General features: G+C 46.5%; 1 protein-coding gene across 1 annotated transcript in view; it reads left to right on the top strand.

The window, feature by feature from the left end:
• Positions 1–26492, top strand: part of LOC112119736 (probable cation-transporting ATPase 13A5) — a 61329-nt gene that overhangs the window by 24808 nt on the left and 10029 nt on the right. Inside the window, exons 13-25 of the mRNA XM_024218524.1 lie at positions 620–681; positions 5472–5622; positions 8584–8670; positions 10798–10954; positions 17060–17177; positions 17748–17872; positions 18188–18351; positions 19038–19160; positions 20454–20533; positions 21881–21923; positions 24354–24463; positions 24790–24886; positions 26259–26331. Of these exons, the coding sequence (XP_024074292.1) occupies positions 620–681; positions 5472–5622; positions 8584–8670; positions 10798–10954; positions 17060–17177; positions 17748–17872; positions 18188–18351; positions 19038–19160; positions 20454–20533; positions 21881–21923; positions 24354–24463; positions 24790–24886; positions 26259–26331 (1390 nt within the window). The remainder of the gene's footprint in view (positions 1–619; positions 682–5471; positions 5623–8583; positions 8671–10797; positions 10955–17059; positions 17178–17747; positions 17873–18187; positions 18352–19037; positions 19161–20453; positions 20534–21880; positions 21924–24353; positions 24464–24789; positions 24887–26258; positions 26332–26492) is intronic.

Here is a 26492-nt window from a genome sequence, read left to right as displayed (position 1 = left end):
GGACACTGCCTCCAGACTGAGACCAGACCATGGTTCCCCCCGGACACTGCCTCCAGACTCATCTCTGGATCTGTGGTTTTTACATTAATTCTGTTGTCTTTTAACTCATGGTGAATAATATACCTCCAGACACTGAAACTCTCCTGAAAACAATAGGCCAGATTTACAGCAAGTACGAACCAGCGCAGTCCCACTGCACTGTGTGTAATTGTGCTAGCTTAGGCAAGCTGGGAATTTGGTCCATAATTTCCTTTTATCCCCAACGTTCACGCTTCTGATCTAACACCCCTTTCTAGATTTCTGAGATGCCTCGACTCTCTCTGCCCAGAACATACAGTTTAATTTTCATGTTTTCAACTATACAGGGCCAGCTCCTGGGCTGGGGTGAACCAGTTCAGCTTCATTCATTTCAGTAGAGCTAGGATGATCTTCACAACTGAGTATCCGGCCCACTGTAGTTTGTTGTAAATGTATTGTCTGTATTCCTGGTTCTCCTCTCAGCTACACCAGTTTTACACTGGCATGACTGACTTCAGTGCAGTTTGATTTACACTAGTGTTAGTCAGAAAATCAGGGCCTGAACCTCTAATAAAATAATCAGATGTTTGTTTGACCCTAGACTGGCACCCTAACAGAAGATGGACTGGACCTCTGGGGGCTGATCCCTTCAGAAGGAAGCCGGTAAGGAGCTTTGTCCACAAATGGATTTTGTAGTTTGGGATTGTGTTTAGTGATGGGCAGATCTCAGATATATTGTCTAAACAGCCAAGAGTTCATCCGAACCTTACCCATGAGGGAGCTTCCTCATATGCCCAGCTATAGTAAAGAGAGGGCCAATGTGGTCTAGTGACTAGGACACTGGCATGGGAGTCAAGAGAACTGGGGTCTCCTCACATCTTTCACTTCCTTCGTTGTCCTGTCGTGTCTAGCCAACCATCTGTCACCCAAACAACTTCGAAAATAAATGAAATCACTACTTTGGCCACTGTTAACATCCAGACCACCCTCAATGGGCATACCTTACCAGCCAAACTCATCAGACTGAAACGTTCAGACTCCGCTCCTCTGCAACAAACTGCATTTCAATTCCCGTTCCAAAATTCTTTGAGAGCCTGAGGTGACAAGTGGGGTGTAACTGCAAAAGGTGTTGATTATAGCCAAAAATCAGCTGTTTATTGTTCATGCCATGGCTATAGAGATTAATTTTAAACCCACATTGCACTGCGCATATTCCATTTGGCTCAAATGCATTTGAGGAGAGATTAGCTGCCCATCATCTTTCGCAGGGGCTCAGCATATGCATTATATCAACATCCCAGACTTTAGCAGTGGTTGCCAACATATCGGGTACTTCAGCACAGAGGAGAGAATTGTATCATGATGAGTGATAGAGTGAGCCAGAAAGTTGCAGCGCTGTAAAGTGCCAGTGTAGACAAGCCCTAAGAGTTTCCCACAGGACAGAGAGACAATTACTATCTGATGCACATTAGATAAGATTACTTAACAAGGGCCGCCCAATAAACGATTATTTGGTAAGACTTTCCTGTATTTAGCAATACAATCTCTACCTGGCTCCTGGCCATTAACCAATAGAGGTTGCATGTACAATTCTCACCAGACAGAACATTTTGTTTGGCAGAAAGCTCAAAAACCACAAAAAGGAAAATAGCCCTGAATAATGTCATGATTATTTCACTTGAGTTAACTGTGCAGTTCAGTGTCTGTTCGTGTGACTTGGGGAACAAAATGAGCTACACATGCAAATAAATTTGTATTCAGTGTTGCTATAGCTGTGCTGGTCCCAGGATATGAAAAAGACAAGGTGGGGGAGGGGATATCTTTTATTGGAGCAACTTCTGTTAGTGAGAGAGACAAGCTTTTGAGCTTACACAGAGCTCTTCTTCAGGTTCTGGCCACCGGGTGTCTCTTTCACCCACAATAAAAGATATTACCTGCAAATAAAATCGACATTTATGTACTAGGAAATTCTATAAGGTGCCAACAGGGGCATCATTTCAGATTTCCATGGGTGGGGACTGGGCAAATTTCAGTGGAGGCCCAGGGGCAGAGCCCCTATATTTAGTGGTCTGGGAGGTGTAGACCCCAGGTAGGTCTGGCATGACTGAGGAATGGCCGAGCCAAATTTGAGTGGCTTTGCAACCCTATGCTCTAGGTCGCAATAGCAAACATTTTGGGGCAGCTGGGCGGTTAACCTGGGCCCTGCCTCAGCAAAATTGTAGTTTCACCTTGACTCAAACATTGGTGGGGCTGGGCCTATGAGCACAGGGAATGGTGCAATGCCACCTTCCTGCCCTACCTAAATGGCATGTTCAGACTTTGCTCAGCAAGAAGCCATGCTGATGACTTGCCAACATACCAGTATGGGCTAATTCTGTCTGCACTGATCTAATTAGTAAATCTGCATCATTACTCCACTCCTCCTTAAACAACATCCTACAAAGAGACTTGCTGAGGGCTAGGCTGGGTGTTACTATGCAGTTTCAGCAAAAACAATGAGGAGTCCTTGTGGCACCTTAGAGACTAACACACTTATTTGGGCATAAGCTTTTGTGGGCTAAAACCCACTTCATCAGATGCACGGAGTGAAAAATACAGTAAGCAGTATAAATATTACAGCACATGAAAAGATGGGAGTGGCCTTACCAAGTGGGGGGTCAGTGCTAACGAGGCCAATGCAATCAAGGTGGAAGTGCCCTATTCATTTTCAACAGTTGATAAGAAGGGGTGAATATTAAGAGACGGAAAATTACATTTTATAGTGACCCATCCACTCCCAGTCTTTATTCAGGTCTAATTTGATAGTGTCCAGTTTGCAAATTAATTCCAGTTCTGCAGTTTCTCATTGAAGTCTGTTTTTGAAGTTTTTTTGTTGAAGAATTGCCACTTTTAAGTCTGTTATTGAGTGTCCAGGGAGATTGAAATGTTCTCCTACTGGTTTTTGAATGTTACAATTCTTGATGTCTGATTTGTGTCCATTTATTCTTTTGTGTAGAGATTGTCCGGTTTGGCCAATGTACATGGCAGAGGGGCATTGCTGGCACATGATGACATATATCACATTGGTAAATGTGCAGGTGAACGAGCCCCTGATGCTGTGGCTGATGTGGTTAGGTCCTATGATGGTTAGGTCTTTATTCAGGCCTAATTTGATGGTGTCCAGTTTGTGGTTAGGTCCTATGATGGTGTCCCTTGAATAGCTCTGTGGACAGAGTTGGCACCGGGGTTTGTAGCAGGGTTTGGTTCCTGGGTTAGTGTTTTTGTTGTGTGGTGTGTAGCTGGTGGTGAATATTTGCTTCAGGGTGGGGGGTTGTCTGTAAGCGAGGACTGGCCTGTCTCCCAAGGTCTGTGAGAGTGAGAGATCGTCCTTCAGGATAGGTTGTAGATCCTTGATGATGCCTGGAGAGGTTTTAGTTGGGGGCTGTAGGTGAAGGCTAGTGGCGTTCTGTTACTTTCTTTGTTGGGCCTGTCTTGTAGTAAGTGACTTCTGGGTCAGCTGATACTCACACCTTCTTGTCAATTGTTGGAAATGTGCAACGTCCACCTTGATTTCATTGGCCTCGTTAGCACTACAAAAGAGTGCCACAAGGACTCCTTGTTGTTTTTGCTGATACAGACTAAGGGTACGTCTTCACTTACATCTGGGTCCGGATGTAAGCGATCGGTTTTCTGAGTTCGATTTATCGCGTCTGGTTAAGACGCGATAAATCGATCCCGGAAGTGCCCCAGATCAATCCCGGAAGTGCTCGCCGTCGACGCTGGTACTCCAGCTCGGCGAGCGGAGTACGCAGCATCGATGGGGGAGCCTTCCTGCCGCGTCTGGACCGCGGTAAGTTCGGACTAAGGTATTTCGAATTCAGCTACGTTATTAACGTAGCTGAATTTGCGTACCTTAGTCCGAAGTGGGGGGGTTAGTGTAGACCAGGCCTAACACTGTTACCACTCTGAAACCTATGCAGTTTCAGTAAAGGAATGTCACTCCGCATGTGAGACGTTCTTTTGTACTTTTAAACAAGATAAAAGAACAGCAAGAATGCTTATACAGCATTTAACTACTTTAAAATGCTTTATAAGCATTAGTTAATTAATTTGCCAAATTACAATAAGAGCCCAAGGGCTAGATCTAAGTTGCCTGAAATGGAACAGATTTTGGTGGCTCACAGAGACTACAGGATCCACAATGCAATGCTGCTTCTTGATCTCATATTCAACATTGTTGAACTCCACTGGGGTTGCCTTTTGCCACTTCTGATTTAGTAGTAAAGGAGGATAAATAAATTATAGCTTCTCTTTACCATGCTCACCTAAAACTTAATGGGCCTCCTGTTAGTTCAACATGCCATGTAGCAGACACATTCTAAGAAAACAGACAGTGCGAGGCTGGGTAGTAGTTCCGTGTCCTAGAGCCATAGGAAAGAGAGAAGAATCAAGATTATAGTGGGGGAGAAATAATCCAGGATGAAATTGCAAAGACTTCACTCAGCCCAAACTGGTTTATGCTCCGTTTCTGCCTCAGGCAGAGGAGAGAGCATATTCCGGGAATGCTGCATTACACGGCATTGTTCAGGGCCTGAGTCTCTTCTGACTTACCCCAGTGGAGTAATACAGGTTTTAAAACAGGTGCAAGTGAGAGGTGTCTCAGGTCCTCAGATGTTAAGGCCACTAGTATAAATGAAGGGGTTGCACGTAATTCTCTGCATTGCACCGTGTGTCATCACTTACACTTGTGCTAGGTGGATGTAAAATGTTAACAAGTCAGAATTCTCCCCTGACACCCGCAGGGGCCTTTCACGGCTGTTGGCACAGAGGTAAATAATAACTCGTAGTGCAGGGCAGTGGAGAATCAGGCCCAGCGAAGTCAAGCGTGTCACTTTGACACTTCGCCAACACTCTGTTGGGCTCCCAACAGGAAACTGTTCAGTGGGATGTTTGCAGTGTTGTTCCCAGGATATGAGCGAGACAAGGTAGGGGAGGTAATATCTATCTTTCATTGGTCCAGTAAAAGATAGAACCTCACCTACCTTGTCTCGCTCAGTGAGATGTAGGGACTACAGGAAGTGTCATCACTCTTTTCTGTTTGTGTCTTAAGTTTCCAAGATCTCTCTTTTACTAAACAATTACCGGAGCTGTCAAGCAGGGGTCTAAAGCTCCTGTGTTAACTGTAGTATTCATAGCCGATTCCCTCAGAGATTATCTTTCCAGTAATAACACAGTATGAAGCTGAAACTTAAAGTTCCATACTAATTATGTTTAAGATACGTTTGGCTCATTGAGCAGATTAGGCCTGTATATGAAATGGACTGGGGCCTGAATCCTCAGCTGCTTCTAATAGGCATAGCTCCACTGAAGTCAGCCGAGAGGAACCTGTTTACACCAGTTGGGGATCTGTCCCAGTGAATCTAAACATTTCTATTTGTAAAGAAATTGGACACTAACCCTCTGTTTTAAATCAGTTTCCAGAACGTCCACAGCTTTGCCTCTGGTACTCCTTTGCCTTGGGGACTGCTGTGTGGAGCCATGGCGAGCTGTCATTCACTCATAGTTCTGGATGAGAAGATACAGGGAGACCCACTGGACAGGAAAATGTTTGAGGGCACTTGCTGGGTAACGTGACTATTATTCTAACTGCATGTACACAGTATGCAAATCCTTGAAGGCATTCCCCTAATCATCAGGCAAGCAACTGCATAGCCCAGTGGCAGCAATATGTAATAGCTAGTGAAATTCCAGTGCCTGGAGCACTAAACGAGTCCCTGGTCCTGGCCATAATAATTTCATAGCATTCTGCCTGCAGTTCTGCCAAAGACTAGTGAACGCCGGCTATTTTAACTAAATTCTGAGGCATTGCCACAGCGCTGCATCTGCCTCTGGAGTTCTAGCAATTACCTTCCCTAAGGGTACCTGACACACTCCTGATCAGTCAGTGGGTTTGAAAGAAAGACTTCTTTCATCTCCCTCTATGTGATTTGAAACCAGATTCCAGGGCGGTAGTGAACTGCCAGCCCTCTCCTCACTAGTAGTGAGGCCACGGCTCCTGCAAGTGGCTTCACTTCCTGCAGTGAGAGCCTGCTGTAGGACAAGAGGGGAAGCAACCAGCTGGTTCTGCATGGATGCAGTCGGGGGATGGGGGGGGAGAATTTTATCCCATCAGCAAAGAGATACGCTGCCCTGTCCTTCTGGAGGCCTGGCTAGAGACTCCAGCTAAGTAGACAGCCACTCTCCCCTGGGACTTAAAGAGGAGATGCTTGGGAGAGTGGCAGCTGTGGGAAAGGGCACCAGGCTGAGATTAAGGTTGGATTAAGGGCTAAGGCATGGACGGCCGGTGACCTGGCCATTGGGGGAGGCTAGCCCTGGAGCACCAGTTGGCCGGGCAGCACATCCCGAGTCCCTGTGGCAGGCTGGCCAGCCCCAGCCCCAGCCAGCATGGGCCAGGGCAGAGTGTTGGGAACTGCCGGGGTGGTCTGGGGGCAGAGTGTGGGTGGGACCACACCAGGCTGTTTGAGGAGGCACAGCCTCCCCCAGCCTATGATACCCCCCCTTAGCCATGGGCGGCAAGTATGTGAGCGCTCTCCCACTGCATCTCCCTCCAGTAGGTACTAAGAAAAAAATATGGGATAGTTGTCAAACAGCTTATACTGTTTAATGAATAGAGTATGCCAGCTTGTTAGGAAAATGTTTGATATGAATAGAGGCCATTTGAAATAAGAGACAACTTGCAGATGTGTCATCCAGGTCACAAGCCTATGGCCTTCCCTAGGATACTGGTCTAGTATCCTTGCTGTGTCCACTTGTAAAATAAGGAGAGATGGAGACCTGGGAAACGTCTGATTTATTTTTATGAAAGACGGCGACTCAGTTTCCCATCTCATCTTGTTACCTGCCGGGTGTGAAAGTGTTAATTTCTTTTTTGGAACAGAACAAGCAATGCAATGTCTTTGGGGATGGTTAGTCTATTCATGCTTCAGGTATCAGGAACTAAAAATCACTAGAGGGTAATTAATGCAAATCCCTAGGCAAGTAAACAAGTCTATAGGAGTACCACCCCCTGGGGCAATTGCATACAGTGGTTTCGACCAGCAGACAAAGAACTGAGAATTGTATAAAGTGGGCAGCCTGCTATGGGAGAAGGGTCACTCTCACTCGCTCCAAGAACTGATAAGAGGCACAGACTCTACATAAAGGGTTTGAGGGACGTTCAAACCTACCAGGGTCTCATGTGGAAGATGGGTGACTCCTGCTCAGACAGGCATTCACATCACCTGGGTATAGTTTTCAAGTTATGTTTTCTCTCTAATGCTTTGGTTCTAAATAGATACTCCGCTGTATGATGGCTGGCTGGTCATTGGTTAGCCCTGTCATAGTGGCCGAGAGAGAGAAGGTTGGCAGATGCTAAACAAAACTCAGACTTGTTCAGGTGACCAGTGAGTTGTAGGAGAAAATGGCAGCCTAAATCCCTGGTCTGGAGGGAGGGGGATGCAGGTTCCTGCCCAGAGAGAGATGGTGGGTACAGGCCTGAAACCCAATCAGGGTGCCCTCAAATAGGCCGTGAAAGGGTCAGAAGTACTTACCTCAGAACGGTAACAATCCTCAGTCCCACAGAGCCCCATCACTCTTGCTTCGTGGTCCTTTCTGCCCCCTCCTCCCCCAAGCAATAGCAGCATGGCTGACGTGTGGCTGTGCAGTGCAGTATATGATGGAGATACTGTGCATAATGGAGAGGAGAATTTTGACCTAACATGGGTGAGGACACATTAAAGGCCCTTTTCTAAACACTGCCTTCCAGATGCACCTGTGCTTTTTATACAAGTGTGTTACATTGTTGTTTAGCGCTCAGGAGAAGTGGGCATTACACTTTGGGGACTTACCAACAGACAGCAGGTGTTCACAGCATGAGCCGATGAAAAATGTGATCTCATGTAATCGTAGACACCCCAGATTGTGGCTGGCGGGCGCCTCTCAGCATATCTAGCCAAATGCGCTGACGGAAGCAGGAAGGGCCCAGTACTACTCTTTCCAGAGACTTACCTAACCTGTTTTAAACAAGGGATTATGACCTAACCAATCGGTTCATTGCCTAAATGAGTCTAGCTTCAACATCTTGTAAAACTCACGGATGTTAAATTTACCTGTATTCCATCACCCTTTGTATTTACACTGGTGACAGACCTATGAAAGCATGGATGTCATGTATGAGCACCCATGGGATCAGCCCAGGGGAGCTGAGATATCCAGCTTCTGCTGGAAGTTTTGTGAGCATGACGTTTTGAGTGAAAGGTATGTTTTCTGGTTGGTTGGCTTTTGGTTTTTTGCATTCTCACAGCAACAAAACAAAAAACAAAACAGAAACAAAAAACCTCGCTTGTGAAATGTTGCAAAGTCAAATTTGAAAAGTGCAAAGAAACCAAAATGAAATGGTGAAAACTTGAGCACAAAGTTTAACCCCCCAAAGACGGGAACTTTTGCACATCCTTAAGTATACCTGTGGCCACAGGTGTAGGTTGAATATTTAAATGCTTCCTGGTTAATGTCCTAATTTTATTATTGGTGTAATTTCCCCCCCCAAAGGAAATGGAAGATTCCAGTACAGCTCATAATAAGGCTGGAGTACCAGATACAAGTGTAATCGTTAAACCAGGACCGAATGCTAGAAATGTGAGTTCTGCGTTTTTGACAGAAAGAATATGGTGTGTATGTAACTCCTAGTAGAAGTAACATTCATTAACCTCTCCAATGTTGAGAATTGGCTGACGGCTGTAAATTGCCTCAATCGTTCTTTTATGCTATTTTTGCATCTTATGAAAGGCGTCCCCGTAACGGGGTCAACACCTGCGTCTCACAAGTGCCCCCTTCTCTGATCGACAGTGCCTGCAATCTCTCAGTTCTTTTCAGCGGGGCAGCACCCACCTCTCATGAGCGCCCCCCTCTGACTGATGGATCTCTCGGCGGGTCTTCAGTGACTCAGTTCTCTGACCGAGCCATCTACACTGTCCCACCTTCCAGGGTACACTGTCTAGCCGGGCCTATCTCAAAGTCCTCAGTAATGCCCTGTAGCCCTCCCTGGGCACCAACATCTCTGTAGCCCTCCCCAGGCGCCGGTCCTCAGTCTGACCAACAGGGCCTATCTCAATACCCTAGTTGGCCAGCTTACATGTGAAGTTCCTGCTCTGGAGTGGAGCAGCACGCCCAGGGCTTCCTCCCTGGGGACTCTTCGCCTGGCCTTTAGTCCTCTGACCCCAGCTCTCCAGCTGGGTCAGTCTAGTCAGCCCTCTTCTGGAGGGGTAACAGTTCCATACACAGTCCCTGCCCTGGGCCTTTCTTAAGTGAGTCCTGGCAGCCAGCCAGAAGCTATTCCCTCACTTCCCCGAGGCCCTACCAGCAACTACCTGCCTTAGCCCTTGCAACCAGCTAGGGGCACCTCCTGCTTACCCAGTCCCTGCAAGCAGAGAGCACTCACTCCCTGAAGCTCCTTTTATATGAGCCTGCTGGGCCCTCATTGGCTGCTCCCTGCAGCCTCTCTGATTGGCTGCTTCCCCTGTAGCCATTCTAGGCCACTTGGAGGACCTCTCCACTGCTCCTTTCCTGGGATGGGTATGGCAGGACTCTGAGGCCTCCAGCAAGGGTCCTTTGGGCCTAGTCCACCCCATCACTGTCCCTTTGAAAACTTGTCCCTGTGTTAAATTGGAGGAAGTCAGGCAGGCACACTAAACTGGCCGTTTGGGGATGTGCAGGCAGGGGAGAATCGGTTTTAACCAGTTCCTGTGAATGCAGGAAAGCGGCATTTCCCTGAGAGAGAAATATACTGGGGGGAGGGGAGGGAATCAGATCTAAGGGAAGGGACAGAGGAAAAACAACGTTTGCAAAAACTAAAAATGTAAGAGGGAATAAAATAAACGATCAGAAGGAGAGAGAGAGAGCAGAAGATAGTTTTTCTCATCTCACACCACTGTTGTCTATTTGCTATACTGGTAGCAGCAAAGTTTTCCTGCATGTTTCTTTAACACACTTGGAAAGACTCTTAGAGATGAAAAATAGACATTCTAAGAAGTAAAGACATATGCCTCCTAGAGGAGGACTCTAACATTACCGACAAAGCAAACATGCTTTTCTAGGCTATTCAAAGTGAAACCTGTGCAGGGAACAGTTGACAAAACTGGATCTTAACGAATCACCTGAACTGGATCAAATACCCTGGTTACCAGACTGAACTAATCTATAGGAAGAGACATGTGCATTGTAACATACTGAAAAAAAATTAAAAAAGAATACTACAAGTATTACTTCACTCCAAGTGTTTCTCCCTTAGCCCTCAAAGGATTTCACATAAATAAATGCAAAATGGCTAATGAAAGACAGATTAGAACAAAGCACAAAACAGGATGGAAAGCATAGGCTGAATACTGGGGGGGAAACCCACTGAGGTCTGTAAGCTGTGGAATAGTTTGCCACAGGAAGCAGTGGTAGGAAGCCCCATCTTCAGAGACAATTTAAAAACTAGTCAGGACTGAACACTGAAGAATGTGCTATAAGGAACAGTCCTGAATTTTCTAGGGGAAGGTGTATGGAAATAGATGAGATGATCCAGTTGTGCAATTTGTGTCTGGTCCCTGTGATCCCATGTTCCCAAAAGGTAGGAAGTGAAATGCCCTCAGGCGAATTAACTCAACTCCAGAGAGAACTCACAATAGGAAACAAGGCCCAAGCTAGCCAAAGGATAGATTTTCTGTTTGCAAAATGAATTGAGTATCTAATTAACGTCCTACCTTCCTGACTTCTCCTCAGGCTCCAGTGGACGGGATAGCAATCCTACATCAGTTCCCATTTTCCTCCGGGCTGCAGAGGATGTCTGTCATTACCCAGCAGATTGGGAAGGACCAGTATGATCTGTATATGAAGGGAGCACCAGAAATGGTGACCAGCTTTTGCAGACCAGAAACTGGTATGGAAATGTATATATGTGTATAAATGTATATATCTTTAGTTTTGCTAGGTCCAAAAGGGAATTGCCCTTGAGAGTTACTGTGCACCTGTAAAATCTCATTGATACAGCTACCATGGCCGTACTCGCATGGTCCAATAGCTGATTTGATGTACAGTCAGATGCTACGATGATTTACGCTAGCTGAGTTTCATTGACTTACAGAGTGGAGGATTGGGCCCATAACTGGATGTTAGCATGTCCAAATACCTGATTTAGATGAGCAGTCATGGTAATTGCATGGGCAGTGGCATGCATATCTTTGATTAACAAAAGAGGTAAGAGCACAAGTACAGTTTCCATATATGTCCATTCAGCGCTGTAAGGCTGACCTGTCTCACAGAAGCTTTCAATCTGAGTCGTGGGAGAGGAGCTACGTGAATGGAAATAATGGAAATAAATTAAATTATTCAAATAACAACTTGAAACTCAGATCAGAGTCACTGAAATGTTATCCAAGTTTTGTGAAGATTCTGAGCAAACCTGGGATCATAGAATATCAGGGTTGGTAGAGAAACCTCAAGAGGTCATCTAGTCCAACCCCCTGCTCAAAGCAGGACCAACACCAACTAAATCAATGGGACCAATGTATTGCTTTGTGCTTTTGAATGGCACTGGAGAGAAACCAGGTGAAAATGGCTTTGCTGAGCCACTCTGGGAGATTTGGGGGAATGATGGGAGGGTGCAGCTTAGCCATCACAAGCCTAATTACATAAATCTCTGAAACGAGTTTCACACAGTTCTATCAACCCAAACAAGAAAAGCATCTTAAACTGATTCCTGTTCTGGTTTCTCAAGTTTCTGAACTTCTCCTCTTATCCAGCCGTTTTAGTTTAGGTGTTGATTCACAGTATAATAAATAATTAGGCACTATACAATGCAGCTACAATATGAAACACTGCTTTTTTCCAGGTTAAATAGGTAGTCTATCCTAAAGTTACATTTGCCTTTAAAGTCTCTGTATGGAATTATCAGAGCCAATTGAAGATTGCAGCCTTGACCCTTAGCTACTTCCAACTCTCACACAGCACAACTGAGGGAGGGACAAGAGGCAAAAGTAGCTTTAATTCACCTTTGTGCCTCTCTTGCTCCTGGGCCTTCCCCAGTGTAAATTATAGCAGTAACAGAAGCCTCTCACATCTCAGTCATGCCCCGGGCCCAACCCAGCCCATTCACAAAGCCAGCTGCTTGCCATCAAAGAAAGCTCCCACTGAGACATAGAAATATTAAGTGATTCACCAAAAAAGTTACACAGCATTTAAGTGGAAGAACTCAGACTTGAAAGGGTCAGAGCAGGGTCAAACCTGAGGTTGAGTAGTGGAGAAGTTCATAGCCAAGTTCCAGGCTGGGGCCAATACCAAGGACCAGAGTCCAGGTCAGGAGGCGAGATCCACATCAAGGCAAGGTCAAAGTCAGGCATTCCAGGGCAGACGTGGTCATGGTGGCATAGAAGATCCACACTGTTGCCTGAACACTTCCCAGAATGCCCTGTGGGTTTATATAGGGTTGGGTGCCAATCAGGAGCCATGGGGCTGCTGCCTGTCTCTTTGAGGGGAGACTTCGTGTGGGCTTTGGCCAGAGCAGGTTGTGGGTAGTGGAGTGCAAGCTAATTACAGCGGCCACTGGAAGTGTTGCATGCCTGGCAGCTCTGCATGCTCAGGTTCAAGACCTGCTAGGCCTTACATTACCCCCTTTCTAGGGGCACCCTCTTCTGGCCTGGGCTTGCAAGGATGGCCTATGTGATGTGGGGTCCTCCCCACACTGGCCCTGACAGGGTTGAATTAGGCCAGACAGGCCCAATTAAGCAGGAAACAGGGGAGATATTTTATGAGGAGGCTGCTAATTGGAAGTAAGATCACAGGTGGGTTTTACTGCGGCATACCAGAATACAATCCAGGCCCTGGGGGGAGTGGGCGGGCTGTGTCACTCCTGCCCTGCAACCTTGGGTGCCTTACAATGCCTTGCTGAAGTAGCTCTCCCCCGGGCTGCTCATAAACTAAATGCACGCTGCACCCTGAGTGTCTGTGTGCAACTGCAGCCTACCAGCCACACTCTGGCTCTCAGCAGCCTGGGATGTACTGCAGAGTGATCCCAACAACTCCCAGTCCCAGATTTTCCCTAGAAATGTATGTTCTGTACTGCCCACTCCTCTCCTGGACAATACAAGTTATATTAAGTCCATTATTTCTTTAAAAAAATAATATGCACACAACTTGTCACCCCAAATGGAGTTTCCCAGACGCTTCAGTTTAAACACACTAGATTAAAACAAACAAGTTTATTAACTACAAACAGAGATTTTAAGCATATACAAGTAATGAGACATAAAAGTCAGAAATGGTTACAAGAAAAATAAAGATAAAACACTACTAGTGCCTAGCTTAACAAACTGTTAAATTCAAAGCAAAGCTTTCTCACCACATGTGTTCAGCTGTCTTACTGACCAAACTTCTCAGGTCAGGACCTCTTCACCCAGGGTCCAACAAATGCTTCGTCGCTTGAGCTGCAGTGAACATGATCAGCAGGAAAAGAGAGGGGAGTGTCTTGGGGTGTCTGTTCCTTTTTCTAATCCTGTCCCCACTTTGAGAAGCATTACCAGCTGGGAGCAAGGCGACAGGCAGTCTGTGTGGAAGGGAACTCCATGCTGTGTCTTTGCTAAGGCCAGGTCTATGCTACAGACCTGTATCGGTATAACTGTGCCGCTCAGGGGTGTGAAAAATCAACACCCCTGAGCGACCTAGTTATACGCACCTAACCCCCCGTGTAGACAGCGCTCTGTCATCGGGAGAGCTTCTCCTGTCTACATAGCTACTGCCTCTCAGGGAGGTGTATTACCTACATCAATGGGAGAAGCTCTCCCATCGGTGTAGTAGCGCTATATGTGAAGACATGCCCTAAGATGTAGATTTTTTGCCCTGCAGTAAGGTGAGGGAAGCTGCAGAGCTTGACTGTTTGGTAAAGGGCCCTGGACTGGAACCGAGAGTAGAGGGTGGACCTGGGTTTCCCTACCAGCCACTGCAGAATGGTACTGCTTGGTGCAGTGATCTAGAAGGCTGCCTGGGTCACTTCAGCAACTACCAGTGGGGGAGGAACCAGCATCTTCCAGACCTGATAATTCCTTTAATCAGCATGAACTAATGAACTTTATCTGGGGACCCTTCAGAAGAATACCTTTCAAAGGTTCACTGAACTATAAAGGGAGGGGGAGTGAGGCCCTAAGTTATCCTTCACCTTAACAACACAAAGAAACCAAGAACGTTGTTCTGCTTTCATTTTAAATCATCAGTGCTAGGTAAGTTCAGTAAAGTGTGTGCTTCTAGAAAGCTGATAGATTGGAATGTTTTACTGTCTCTGGATACAGACCACGTGCTAGGTGTGTTGCTTGGGATCCTCAGAAAAGATGAGGCTATCATCTAGGTAGACCATGATGTTCTGGTTTAGGATGTCATGGAAGACCTTGTTCATGAAGTGCTGGAACATTGCAGAGGTGTTTGTGAGGCCAAACAGCATTACCACGTTTTCCTATTGGCCCTACGGGGTTCAAAAAGCTGTTTTCCGATTCATCCTCGGATCACACGTTGTGTAGATATGGCCGAATGGCACCTTGGCTCCTGGTTGCAGCTCAATCGGGCAGTCATAATCCTGGTGTGATGGTAGGATGTCAGCATTCTTCTTCAAGACATCACCATAGTCACTGTACTTGGGGAACAGTGCTGAGGTCAGCTCTGTTGATGGTTCCACCTAACCAACAGCTAGAGCCTGGAGGGGGTGCGTTTTGGTTCTGGGTCCATCGGGCAGTGTGCATAGGCAGACTTGCTGGCAGAACTTGGAGTGAAAGCTAATCTGGTGCTCACGCCAAAGGATGTTTGGATCATGAGTCATTGGCCACAAACTGCTGAAGATAATAGGGAAGTGTGGCAAGCAGATTGTCCTGAACTGAAGGACTTCTTGATGGTCCTGAATGGCAACTTCCAGAGGCATTTCTCCCATGTCACTGGCCCCAATGACAAGCGTGAGCCAGCTATAGTTTCCACTAGGTATGGGATGGTCTTTGGTGGAACTGGAATACCCAAGGCTTGGGCCGTATTGGCATTGATGGAGCTGTCCACTGCCCCAGAATCCACCAGTTCCCACTATGGGGGAATTCGGTAAGGCTCCCCTGGGACACAGAGGCAGACCTGGACTTTAAGATGTGGGGAACACTCAGCATGCCTAGGGCTTGCCACAGGGAGGACTTGGGGGGAGGAAGGGGGCAATAATATCTCGGGGCTCGCCAGCTCCCTCTACCAGCCCGGTGTGTGGTCATTTCCCGAACTGGGTAGAGCTTGTGATGGGTAGTTGGCGAGAACATAGCCAGATTCTCCACCATAAAAACACAGCCTGTGGCAATGACAGCGCTCTTTCTCCTCGGGGGTCATATGGCAGCATCCAGCTGCATGGGTTCGGGGTCCGGGTTGGAGACAGGGAGTACCCCTTCCTTTCCTCACGTTGTTTGTGAACCCTTCTGTCAATGTGTATGACAAAGTCAACGAAGGCATCTAGGTTAGTTGGGGCCTCCACACGAGCTAGGGCATCCTTCATCTCCTGACGTAGCGCCCACCAGAACGGGGCGGCTTCATTCCACTTGGTGCCGGAGACCAATCGCCGAAAGTGGGTGACGTAGGATGACGACGGCCCCTGCCCCTGAAAGAGTTTGTGCAGGCCGCCTCTGCGGAGCGGGCAGGGTGGGAATCATCGAATATGGTGGAAAATGCCTGGAGGAAGGCATCCCACTCAGATAGCATTGGGCTTGCTTGTTCAAGCCGGGGTGAGGTCCAGTCCAAGGCATCTCCTTTCAGGAGCCTAATAACGAGTCCTACTTTCACTTGGTCTGTGGGGTAGGATCGGGTGTGGAGTAGAAGCAGCAGGCGACATTGGTTAATAACCCCCCTGAATGTTTGGCGGTCCCCATTAAAATGTTCCGGGAGGGGGACTGGGGATCCTGGGTCCGGCTACACAGCCGCAGCGCATGCTCACAGTGCCGCATTCCCCATCCACAGCTGGGCTGCTTGCTCTCATCGCATCTGGTTAGCTGCAGTGGGCTGTGCCGTGTTTTCATCGTGGAGTTGGGTGGATTGCCTGCTCAGAGCTTGGTTCTCTGTTGTGAGCTGCGACACTTGGGCTTGCAGTGTGAGGATCTCCTCCTGGGAGCAGCCAACCCGTTCAGGTGTCTCCAGTACCCTCTGGGGCATGCCAGTCAGGGAGCAGGCCAGTGCCTCCATGCTCCCTCAGGATAGACTTCACCAGGGGCTAGGGTGGGCCAAGCAAACTGTCAGGATCCTGCAAGGGCAGTCAGGACCAAGGTTTGGAGCAGGGTCAAACCTGAGCCCGAGAGTAGCTGAGAAGTTCATAGTCAAGTTCCATGCCCGGGTCGATACCAAGCATCAGAGTCCAAGTCAGGTTTCAGGATCTGCGTCAGGAGGTGAGGTCCAAGTCAAACTGAGGTTGAAGCCAGGTGTTCAAGAGCAGGAATGGCTGTGGCAGCTACAGATAATCCATACTGTTGCCTAGAGACTCCCTGAAATGCCTCTTGGATTTACCAATCAGGAGCCATGAGGCTGCTACCTCTCAGACCCCTGGAGGTGGGACTTCCTGTGGTCTGTGTCCACAGTGGGTCATGGGTAGTGCTTACAATTATTGCTGGATGGCACAGAGTGTTGTTTGGTGCTTAGCTGCTCTGTAGACCTAGGTTCAAGACTCTCTAGGCCTTATTTAAGGTGCAAGGAGGCCCTGTGGTTAGAACAGGGACTACTCTAACCACAAGACCTCCTTGTACTTTACATACTTTTTAAAGCACAAAACAAATTTGTAGCCCAGTTATTTGAAATATTCAAACCTAGTTGTCCGCTCCAGAGCCTTTGGATTAAAAACAGCTGATCATTTGCTGAGAAAGAATGTAGTATTGGTAAATGATGAGCATGTAATATGCAGAGATTAAGCCATAGAAGAAAAGAACCAAAGACTGGATGTTCTTTAAGTCACTAAAACCATAAGACTTGCCCACATGTTCTTTTCTCCTCTAAACAGTCCCAACTGATTTCGTAAAGGAGCTTAAGGTTTACACGACCCAAGGTTTCAGGGTGATTGCACTGGCACATAGAGCACTGAACATGGGAAACGATGTGGAACTGGACAACTTAGAGAGGTAAGCCTTGCTAATGTCCTATTATCACTGCTGGATACATCAACTCCGCAGGACCTGCCAGAGGAGAGGGAGCCGGGAATAGCTAAGCCATTTAGCATGATGCCTACACTGCTCATTGCCAAGTAAGCTAATGCTCCTGGTAAATGGGTTAAACTCAGCCCCCATGACCTTCATCTTTGCATTAGTTCTGTGTTGGCATGTGCCAGCCCAGTATGGCGAGCAGCTGGGGATGGGAGCAGAAAGGAGGCATGTCTCCTCCCCATGTACGCTGTCTTCCAGGGGGTACAGCAGCTTTCTGTTCCTGAAGATATCTGGTGTCTCTGTGTGTGTGTGTGTCCTGGCTACGCTTCCTGCTTAGTCCACACAGCCATGTTGTGGAGGCATGGCAGCTTGTGCAAAGCTGTAGACACGGAAATGCTCAGTGAGTCGCTTTGCTTCGCATTCAGGATCAGTTACGTTTCACTGGAAAGAAAAGTGCATCCTAGTGTGGATTCTATATCAAACAAATGCTGCTCCCGCCCCAAACACTATCGAAACAATCTCTCTGGGTGTATTTATCTTCATTCTCAGGGAGGAAGTGGAGTCCGACCTGACGTTCCTGGGCCTTCTGATAATGGAAAATCGGCTGAAGGCAGAGTCCAAGCCTGTGCTGGAAGAACTCAGCGCTGCCCGCATCAGGAGCGTTATGATCACAGGTATCGTCTCTGGGCCTGACCCTGTAGCCCTCCAGGTACAGAACTCCCACATTGGACAACAGGAGTTCCATGAGCCGATGGCTCACAGGATCCGGTCCTCGGACTTACTGCCCCTGTTACATTAGCTCTAGATTAGTGCAATGCCACTGAATGAAGCAGTTACCCCTGGTGTAACAGCGGAGAATCGGCACTCTGGTCTCTAGAAAAAACTGGGGGGAGAAACGCTTGGGGTGGGCACAGTGTGTAGCACAGCAACACTAGTAAAGTTGCAGTAGACGGAAGAGCTACAATCTGCCTCACTTGTTTATTTGCCAGGTGACAACCTTCAGACAGCCATTACTGTGGCCAAAAATTCCGGAATGATTTCCAAGACCAGCCAAGTGATTCTCATTGAAGCAAGTGAACCAGAAGGACCCACCCCAGCATCCATTACCTGGCAACTAGGGGAAGATAGCAAACAAAATGCATCTGGAATCACTGTAAGCACAACTGGGGGACGTGGTCACTTTTCAAATGCTGATGGGATTTAATGAAGCATTGAGGCTTTTAATATGTGAAAAGTGGTTTTCTTACTACTTTGCCCAATAGGCTTGAAGTTGCTGTGACATGAAGGAAACATGCAGGATTTTTTTTAAATGTTCCATCAGCTGGGGGAGTGATATTTGATATAGCCATCAGCTCAGAACAACTCATAAAATATAATAGTAAATAATAATAGTACTCTGCAAATATATAGCATGTCTCATTCACCCAGTAGGGCTCTATGGTTAAATACAACTAGAAACATATGTTGTGTCTGGAAACAAACTTCGGTGTAATTTCTATAGCATAATTGACAATCACGTTGGTTAACATGTAGTAATTAACAAGTGTTAGATCACAACTAAGTAGTCACATGGAGCAGAGCAGAGTTTTACAAAGGGATGGTGAGTGAGGAAAATATTATCCCCATTTTATTGATGGAAAACTGAGGCACAAGGTGGTAAAATGTCTTTTCCAAGGTCTGTGACAAGGTGGACAGTGGAACCCAGGCTTCTAGATTCCAGTTCTTTAGCCACTAACCACAATACAGTCATGGTTTGAGCAATTACATCTGTCCCCTTCATTAATCACATGTTAAGACATTATGATCCCAGTCTAAGAATAACTCTTGTCTGATTTCTAGGACACATGTGTTAATATTGAGGAAAGGACCAGTCCTGAAAGGGAAAGCAACAATTACCATTTTGCCTTGAATGGAAAATCCTATCAGGTTATAGTGAAGCATTTCAAGAGTTTGCTGCCAAAAGTAAGTTCGCAAGGAAACAAAGAGCTGGTTTTACAAAAACGCTGAATTTCAAAGGTGCTGTACTGATAAACGGGTGTGAGTCACTCAGCTCATTCTCAACAAAGAAACCGTGACCGAGCAATGGCCCCCGCGTTCCCCAACTTTATCCTGAATGCTCCTCTCTTAGCTGGTCTGTGTTCATTCTGCCGAGGCTTCAAATAAGAGTGACAATTGTGGGGTGACCTATCCAATGGAATTACCACTTTCCTTTAGAATTTAATGAAGAACATCAACTCATTTCTTGTCAGCCACCAACACAGCCATTGACTTGTGGCCACTATCAACCTGGGCTGCATTTAAACTGTGAACATTTGAACTTAAAAGCAAAAATCTTCACCTCCCGCTGCCCACCTCATGATACATGCAGTGACCATAGAGGTGCTCTTTTAAAATCCCTGAGCCAGATTCTCAGCTGATGGAATTCATTATAGGGCTACTGACTTTCATGCAGCGACACCAATTTACACCAGCTGAGAATCTGTCACTGTCTGTTGTGCAGTTTGAAAACTCCGCTAGAACATCATGGTTTCACGTGAGCAGTGTATAAAAACGGCCCATTTAGGGCATTGTGAATATTCATCTGTCTCACAAGCAGATAAGAGGAAGCACAGAATTCATTTAATTGTAGCAGTCCAATTAGGGAAAAACACAGGCATGAATCAGCATTTCTAGAGCTGTGGTAGTAACTAATAAAACTGGACACTAGCGCTATTGGTGAATGATAAAGGGTCACATAGACTGGAGATGCTACTTGATCCTGAAGCGTTGAGCTAAATTTAAAGGGATAATGTTCATGGTGCAGGAAAATGATCACACAGAGATGGGATCACATTGCAAACTCCTACAGGCTGATCCAAAGTCTATTAAAGTCATTGGAAAGACTCCCACTGACTTCAATGGACTTGGTGTTGGTGTCATGCCCTTATTTTGGAACTGGATTTTAAACACTTCGAAGTTTGTGGATCTTGTGACCCTGGGTTTTGGTACAGCTTTTTATGAGAAGCATCAGGTTCAGATTCCAAAAACTCCAACGTGTGGGGAGGAGGTTCAGAGCAGGGGTTTGGTCCAATGCCATCGGTAGATCAAAGATGAAAAGCAATAAGATGCTATTCCAGCTGATTCAATAATGAAGCAGGGCTGAATTCTCCCTTATGCTGCTAAATATCATACAAGGGACACTGGATTCCTAACAGCGCTAAAAATGTTTGGGGTTTGTTTTTTCAATCTAGTACCTCAACGTTCTTCTCTCTACAGATACTAGTGAATGGGACTGTTTTTGCTAGAATGTCTCCTGGGCAGAAATCCAGCCTCATTGAAGAATTTCAAAAACTGAAGTAGGTTCAGCAGAATGTTTTCTAAACATAATTACAACAGATACTGCAGCACAGAGAAGTAAAGCACAGCGTATCTTTACTTTTGATTACAGAACTCAGCTTTCTCCCCCGACCTTTCTCCAGGCTTAAAACCTCTATATACCCTCTGAGCTCGCAGTGTATGGTCCCCTTTCACCCAAATTCACACCTAATCTACCTATACACAACTGCAGTGACTTTAGCCTTAGACCAATGTTAGCCACTACTCTCTAACATTTTACATATTTTACACATTATAATATGTAAAAGGCACCATTAATCATGAATGGCAGGATGAAATACAAATACATGGGTCAGATCCTAATTTCATTTACCACAGAGTAGCTCCAGCCGAGCTGAATGGAGTTACCCCAGGCTGCAAAAAGTAGATCAAAATCTGGCACCTGATACTGGACTGAAATTGGCTCATTCAGGCATTAATGTGGAAATTAATATTTCCCATGGCCAGATATCACACTGTTTGTAAACATTGTCTGCAATGCAGAAGCAAGAGAAATACTTTTTGTAACTTTTTTAAAGTAAAGTGATTGCTTCTGATGCAGTGACCACTTTGGAGATTGAAAACCCTGCTTATACACTGTTGAGGTAGCGCAGAGCAGGGACAAAGACAGCGTAGATTTCCCAGTGCTGAACACTGCAGTCTCCTTTGTTTCTCAGTAATGGGTCACACGACTGAACTCTCAAAAACACTTTCTAGCATGTTGTATAGATGTTAGTGCAGAGGTTCCCAAACCTGGCTGTAGAGAATTGGCTGGTCACATGGTGATGGGTCTGCCTCTTTCCAGCTGCATTCAGTGATAAAACTATGGTATAGTTTATTTGGACTCTCAGAAAGCCTTTGACAAAGTCCCTCACCAAAGGCTCTTAAGCAAAGTAAGCTGTCATGGGATAAGAGGGAAGGTCCTCTCATGGATCAGAGATCAGCTAAAACATAGGAACCAAAGGGTAGGAATAAATGGTCAGTTTTCACAATGGAGAGAGGTAAATAGCGGGGTCCCCCAAGGAGCTGTACTGGGATCTGTGCTGTTTGACATATTCATAAATGATCTGGCAAAGTTAAAACGTAAGCAAGTTAAAAACAAAACACAAAATTGGAGTAAGTACCATAGAAAAACAGCCACCTCTCTATCTTCACTCCACCAACACACTCTCCTATACTAGGGCAGTACGTGAAATGTAGTCAGTCACCTCTTTGTCCTGATGTGACATATCTGAAGATCCTAAGTGAGTATATGAGAGAGTATGTTAAATGATAAAACAGTTAAGTACAAAGTTCACCTATTAATTTTTTTTCTTTGTCCCTCTCAGTTACTATGTGGGTATGTGTGGAGATGGAGCCAATGATTGCGGGGTACGTAGAAACAAAAATCCCTCATCCTCCTGAAATGGTGTCTTCCCTTTTGTCATTCTGCCAAGTGCCATGAAAAGGGTAGCTTAATCTACTGCCATGAAACATTCTAACAGCACTGTCCAAATTAGGTTGTCAGAACATACAATCCTTCAATGTGTCCCTTTTAGAAACATTCTTTAATGGAATTCTTCATATAAATGTGCACCCAACTAGAGTTATTGGGTATGATGAGAAATATTGGATAGGAATGTTCCTTTCTTATATTTTTACACTTCCAAAGGCAGTGTAATCTTCTGGGATGCATGGTGGAATAGCCTAGTCATTAACTATAAATAGAGCCCTATGAAATTCATGGTCCATTTTGGTCAATTTCACGATCATAGAATTTTAAAAATTGTAAATGTCATGGTTTCAGATATTTAAATATGAAATTTCACCATATTGTAACGGTGGGAATCCCGACCCAAAACAGGACCGTGGGGGGAATCACAAGGCTACTGTAAGGGGATCACAGTGTTGCCATCCTTACTTCTGTGCTGAGGTCTTCAGAGCTTGGCAGCCGGAGGGAGGCTGCTGGCCAGGCACCCAGCTCTGAAGGCAGTGCCACTGCCAGCAGCAGTGCAGAAGTAAAGGTGGCAATACCATACCATGCCCCCATCATTTTTGCGCTGCTGCTGGCGGCAGCACTGCTTTCAGAGCTGGACTTCCAGCTGGTAGCCTCAGAGCTTCCCACAGCTGGAGGAGGTTCCCGGGATGGCATCGGGAGCGGCCTGTGCAGAGGAAGAGGAAGTCCTGGCTGGGGCGCCCGCAGCCCTGCACCTCCCCGTCTCCAGGCCCAGCACTTGGGAGTTAAAGGGGCCTTGGGCTGGCTGTGCGTGTATGGGGGGAGGGGTGACCACAGGCCTCCCTGACCATGAGGCCCGGGGTGGTCACCCGCTCACCAACCTGTAAGGCCAGCCCTGTCCCCCCCACAAAGTGACAACCTCCCCCCCGAAAAACGATGCCACTCTCACTTCTGTGCTGCTGCTGGCCGCGGCACTGCCTTCAGAGCTGGGCTCCCAGCCAGCAACTGCCATTCTCTGGCCACCCAAGTCTGTGAAATCTGGTCTCCCTAGCATTAGCCAGATTTCACGGGGAAGATCAGATTTCGCAGTCCATGATATGTATTTCACAGCTGTGAATTTGGTAGGGCCCTACCTATAAAATACATTAACTGGCTTTACACAACTTGGCTCACAAATCACTCCCATGTTCTAAAGGTACTGAACAGGAAGTTTGAAGGTATTAATAAATTCAAGGGAGTTCATAGACAGCAATAAAAAATGAGTAGGGGACGGAAGGGGTTGATCTAAGAGAAAAGATTAGATATAACACCTTGGCCAGGAGGCTACTTAAGCCAGGTCTACACTACAGATCTGTATCGCTATAACTATGTCGCTCAGAGGTGTGAAAAATCCACACCCATGAGTGACGTAGTTATACTGACCTAACCCCTGGAACAGACAGGGCTATGTCAACAGGAGAGCTACTGTCTCTCAGGGAGGCAGATTAACTATGCCAACGGAAGCAGCTCTCCTGTTGGCATAGAATCATAGGACTGGAAGGGACCTCGAGAGGTCATCTAGTCCAGTCCCCTGCACTCAAGGCAGGTCTAAGTATTATCGAGACCATCCTTGACAGGTGTAGCATAGTAGCTGCTTCACCTGTGCAGCTGTGCCACTGCAGCACTGTATGGGCTTGTCTACATTACCCGCTGGATCAGTGGGCAGCGATCGATCCAGCGGGGGTCGATTTATCGTGTCTAGTCTAGACACGATCAATCGACTGCTGAGCACTCTCCCGTCGACTCCGGTACTCCACCAGGGCGAGAGGTGCAGGCGGAGTCGACGGGAGAGCGTCAGCTGTCGACTCACCGCAGTGAAGACACCGCGTGATAAGTAGATCTAAGTACGTTGACTTCAGCTACACTATTCAGGTAGCTGAAGTTGTGTAACTTAGATTGACCCCCCTTAGTGTAGACCAGGCCTGAGTGAAGACAAGCCCTAAGAAGGGAGGTAACAGGCTACAGATTTTGGAAGGGTGTAAACAAAGCAGGAGAGGAATTAGAGTTTAAGAGGATACAAATAGGAATCATGGGATGAAAAGAAGGAAGGAAAGAAAAAACCTCCTGACAATGAGATTACATTATTCTTTGGAATAGAGGCAGATCAGTTGGTCAGGACATTTGAAACAAGACAGTATTTGGTCCTGCCATGCGGGCAGGGGACTGGACTCGATGACCTCTCGAGGTCCCTTCCAGTCCTAGAATCTATAAGACTGGACAAAACACCAGAAAACATACAGGACATACTGTGAGGAGCAAGTTCACATGGGCAGGGTGATGGACTCTGTAGTAATGTCTTGTCCTGCTCATACACTGGTGTATTTCAGGCTTTGAAAATGGCCCACGCAGGAATATCATTGTCAGAGCAGGAGGCGTCGGTGGCTTCGCCTTTCACCTCCCAAATCCCCAACGTAGAGTGTGTGCCCGAGCTGATCAGGTAAAGCAATCTCACCGTGGGCTTTCTGCTCTAGTACGTTATTTACACATTGCTACATTTCAAAGCACTGTGCGCAGGATTGTTCCCTAGGCAACTTCTGTTACCTGCAGTCACACGACAGTCACCACTTACCCTGAAACCTCTAGTGCAAAATCAGGAGTACACTCACATATAAATACAAAAATGGGTCCTGAAAAAACAAAGTAAATTTCCTTGTAACGCCGTGAACTAAAATTCAAACAAACTGAGCTGCTTTTCTTCGGCAGAGTCCTATAGCTGTTAAAATTGCTTGTTCTATAGTCACCACAGCATTTTTTTCCTAACAGGGAAGGTCGTGCTGCATTGGTTGCTTCTTTCGCTGTGTTTAAGTACCTGACCCTGTACGGCCTCACTCAGTTTATTGGCACTGCTCTGCTTTACTGGGTATGTGTCTAAAACCAATCTCTCATCAATGAGCTGTGTCTTTCTCCAGACGGTAATTCTTACTAACAGCCCATAGCTAGGAAGCAAAGTTCTGCGTTGCTCCAAAGTATTGTCAAGGTGTCCCGAGCTGGGTAACAAATAGCAGAAATCAGTCACATTTACTGTTAGTGGGGCTACAGAACAAGGCCTGTGAAAATGGGCCAGCTCCCCCAGAAGAAAGGGAAAACACAAGAGTAGTTAAGAGTACTCACCAGCTGGAAGAGGAGGAGATACAGCAAGCAGGACTGGTAACAAAATGGCTCCCTTAGGGGTACAGCTGCCTCACTCTTCCAAATTTAAAGGGCCAGTCCCCACAAAGGAATGCTGGGGGAAAGCTCTTACGTGAGAGAAGATAGGCTGGGGAGAGGTAGTGATAAGGAAGATGCTGTAGGAGGAAGAGGTTTCTTCTGTGTGTCATTGCTTGAGCACAAGACCATTATTATGTAGGAGAAATACTGAAATCCTTGTGCAACTTCTACTCAGGCAAAACTCCCGCTGAATTATGCATGTGCTTCCTTTTGCACAGGTACCGTAGTGCCAAGGAGCTCAGTGGGGCTCTTCACATATGTAAAGTGAAGCACATGAATGTTTGCAGAGTTGGTGCCCTAGTAAACACAGTAACATCAGACGCTGGTAATGTCACAGATAGAGCAGACAAGCACAGCAGGCAAAGATCGCTCATGTGCAAGCAGAGAAACTGCAGAAGATTGCTAGTGTAGTATTTAAAACGGGGCATAGCTAGTATATTGCTGGTAAAAAAAATCAGCTCTGCGGGACTTATTGATTAAATAAAACAACTAATCTGTTTTCATATCAGAATAGCTGAAGCCAGCTACTAAGTCTTAACCCTCTCTGCACGGCCACCAACTTTGGTTTAACAGCTTCGTCTGTGTGCCCATCACATTGGACAATGGCAGGACTGGCAGCACGGCCACTCCGGCTGAAGTTACTGCCAAGTGTATGTGCTTCGGGCAGGGCTGAAATTGGCCCCGTCATTTGGGTCAGTTAATGGAACCCTGTCCAGACACCTACCACAATCCTGGGGTGGGCTCCTTAGCTGGTGTACTTTGGCACTGACCTCGGTGGGGCTGTGCGGAGGAGCTGGTCCATAAGACTTACTTGGCTGTGCCTTTTGATTTGAGAGGACTGGAGTGGCATTATGTAGCTCGAAAGTCATATTAAGTATTATGATTTCATAGAGACAGTGCATAGATAAACTGGTCTGGGCTGATACTCAGCTGATGGGTGCCATGGAAACGTGTATAATAATGAAATAATCTTAACAAACCTGCCATCATGGGAACCTTATATGGGCTTTTTTTCTTTCCTTCAGCAACTACAGATCTTTGGGAACTACCAGTACCTTATGCAAGATGTCGTCATCACCCTTCTGGTTTGCTTAACAAGTAAGCAGCTCGGCAAAGGGTGTGCTTAAGGCTTTGTGTGTGTAAACCATCGACTTTGCTTTCCTTTAGAAATCTAAACAGCGAGGCAGATTCTGCTGATCCTTACACCATAACCACTGACTTCAGTGGGGCTACGTGGGCGGAACTGAGAGCAGGGTTTG

The sequence above is a fragment of the Terrapene carolina genome, unplaced genomic scaffold (assembly GCF_002925995.2).
Source record: "Terrapene carolina triunguis isolate 2854851 unplaced genomic scaffold, T_m_triunguis-2.0 Scaffold88, whole genome shotgun sequence".
NCBI lineage: Eukaryota > Metazoa > Chordata > Testudines > Emydidae > Terrapene > Terrapene triunguis.
The sequence above is the reverse complement of the archived record's forward strand: the minus strand, read 5'-3'. Positions and strand labels throughout refer to the sequence as shown.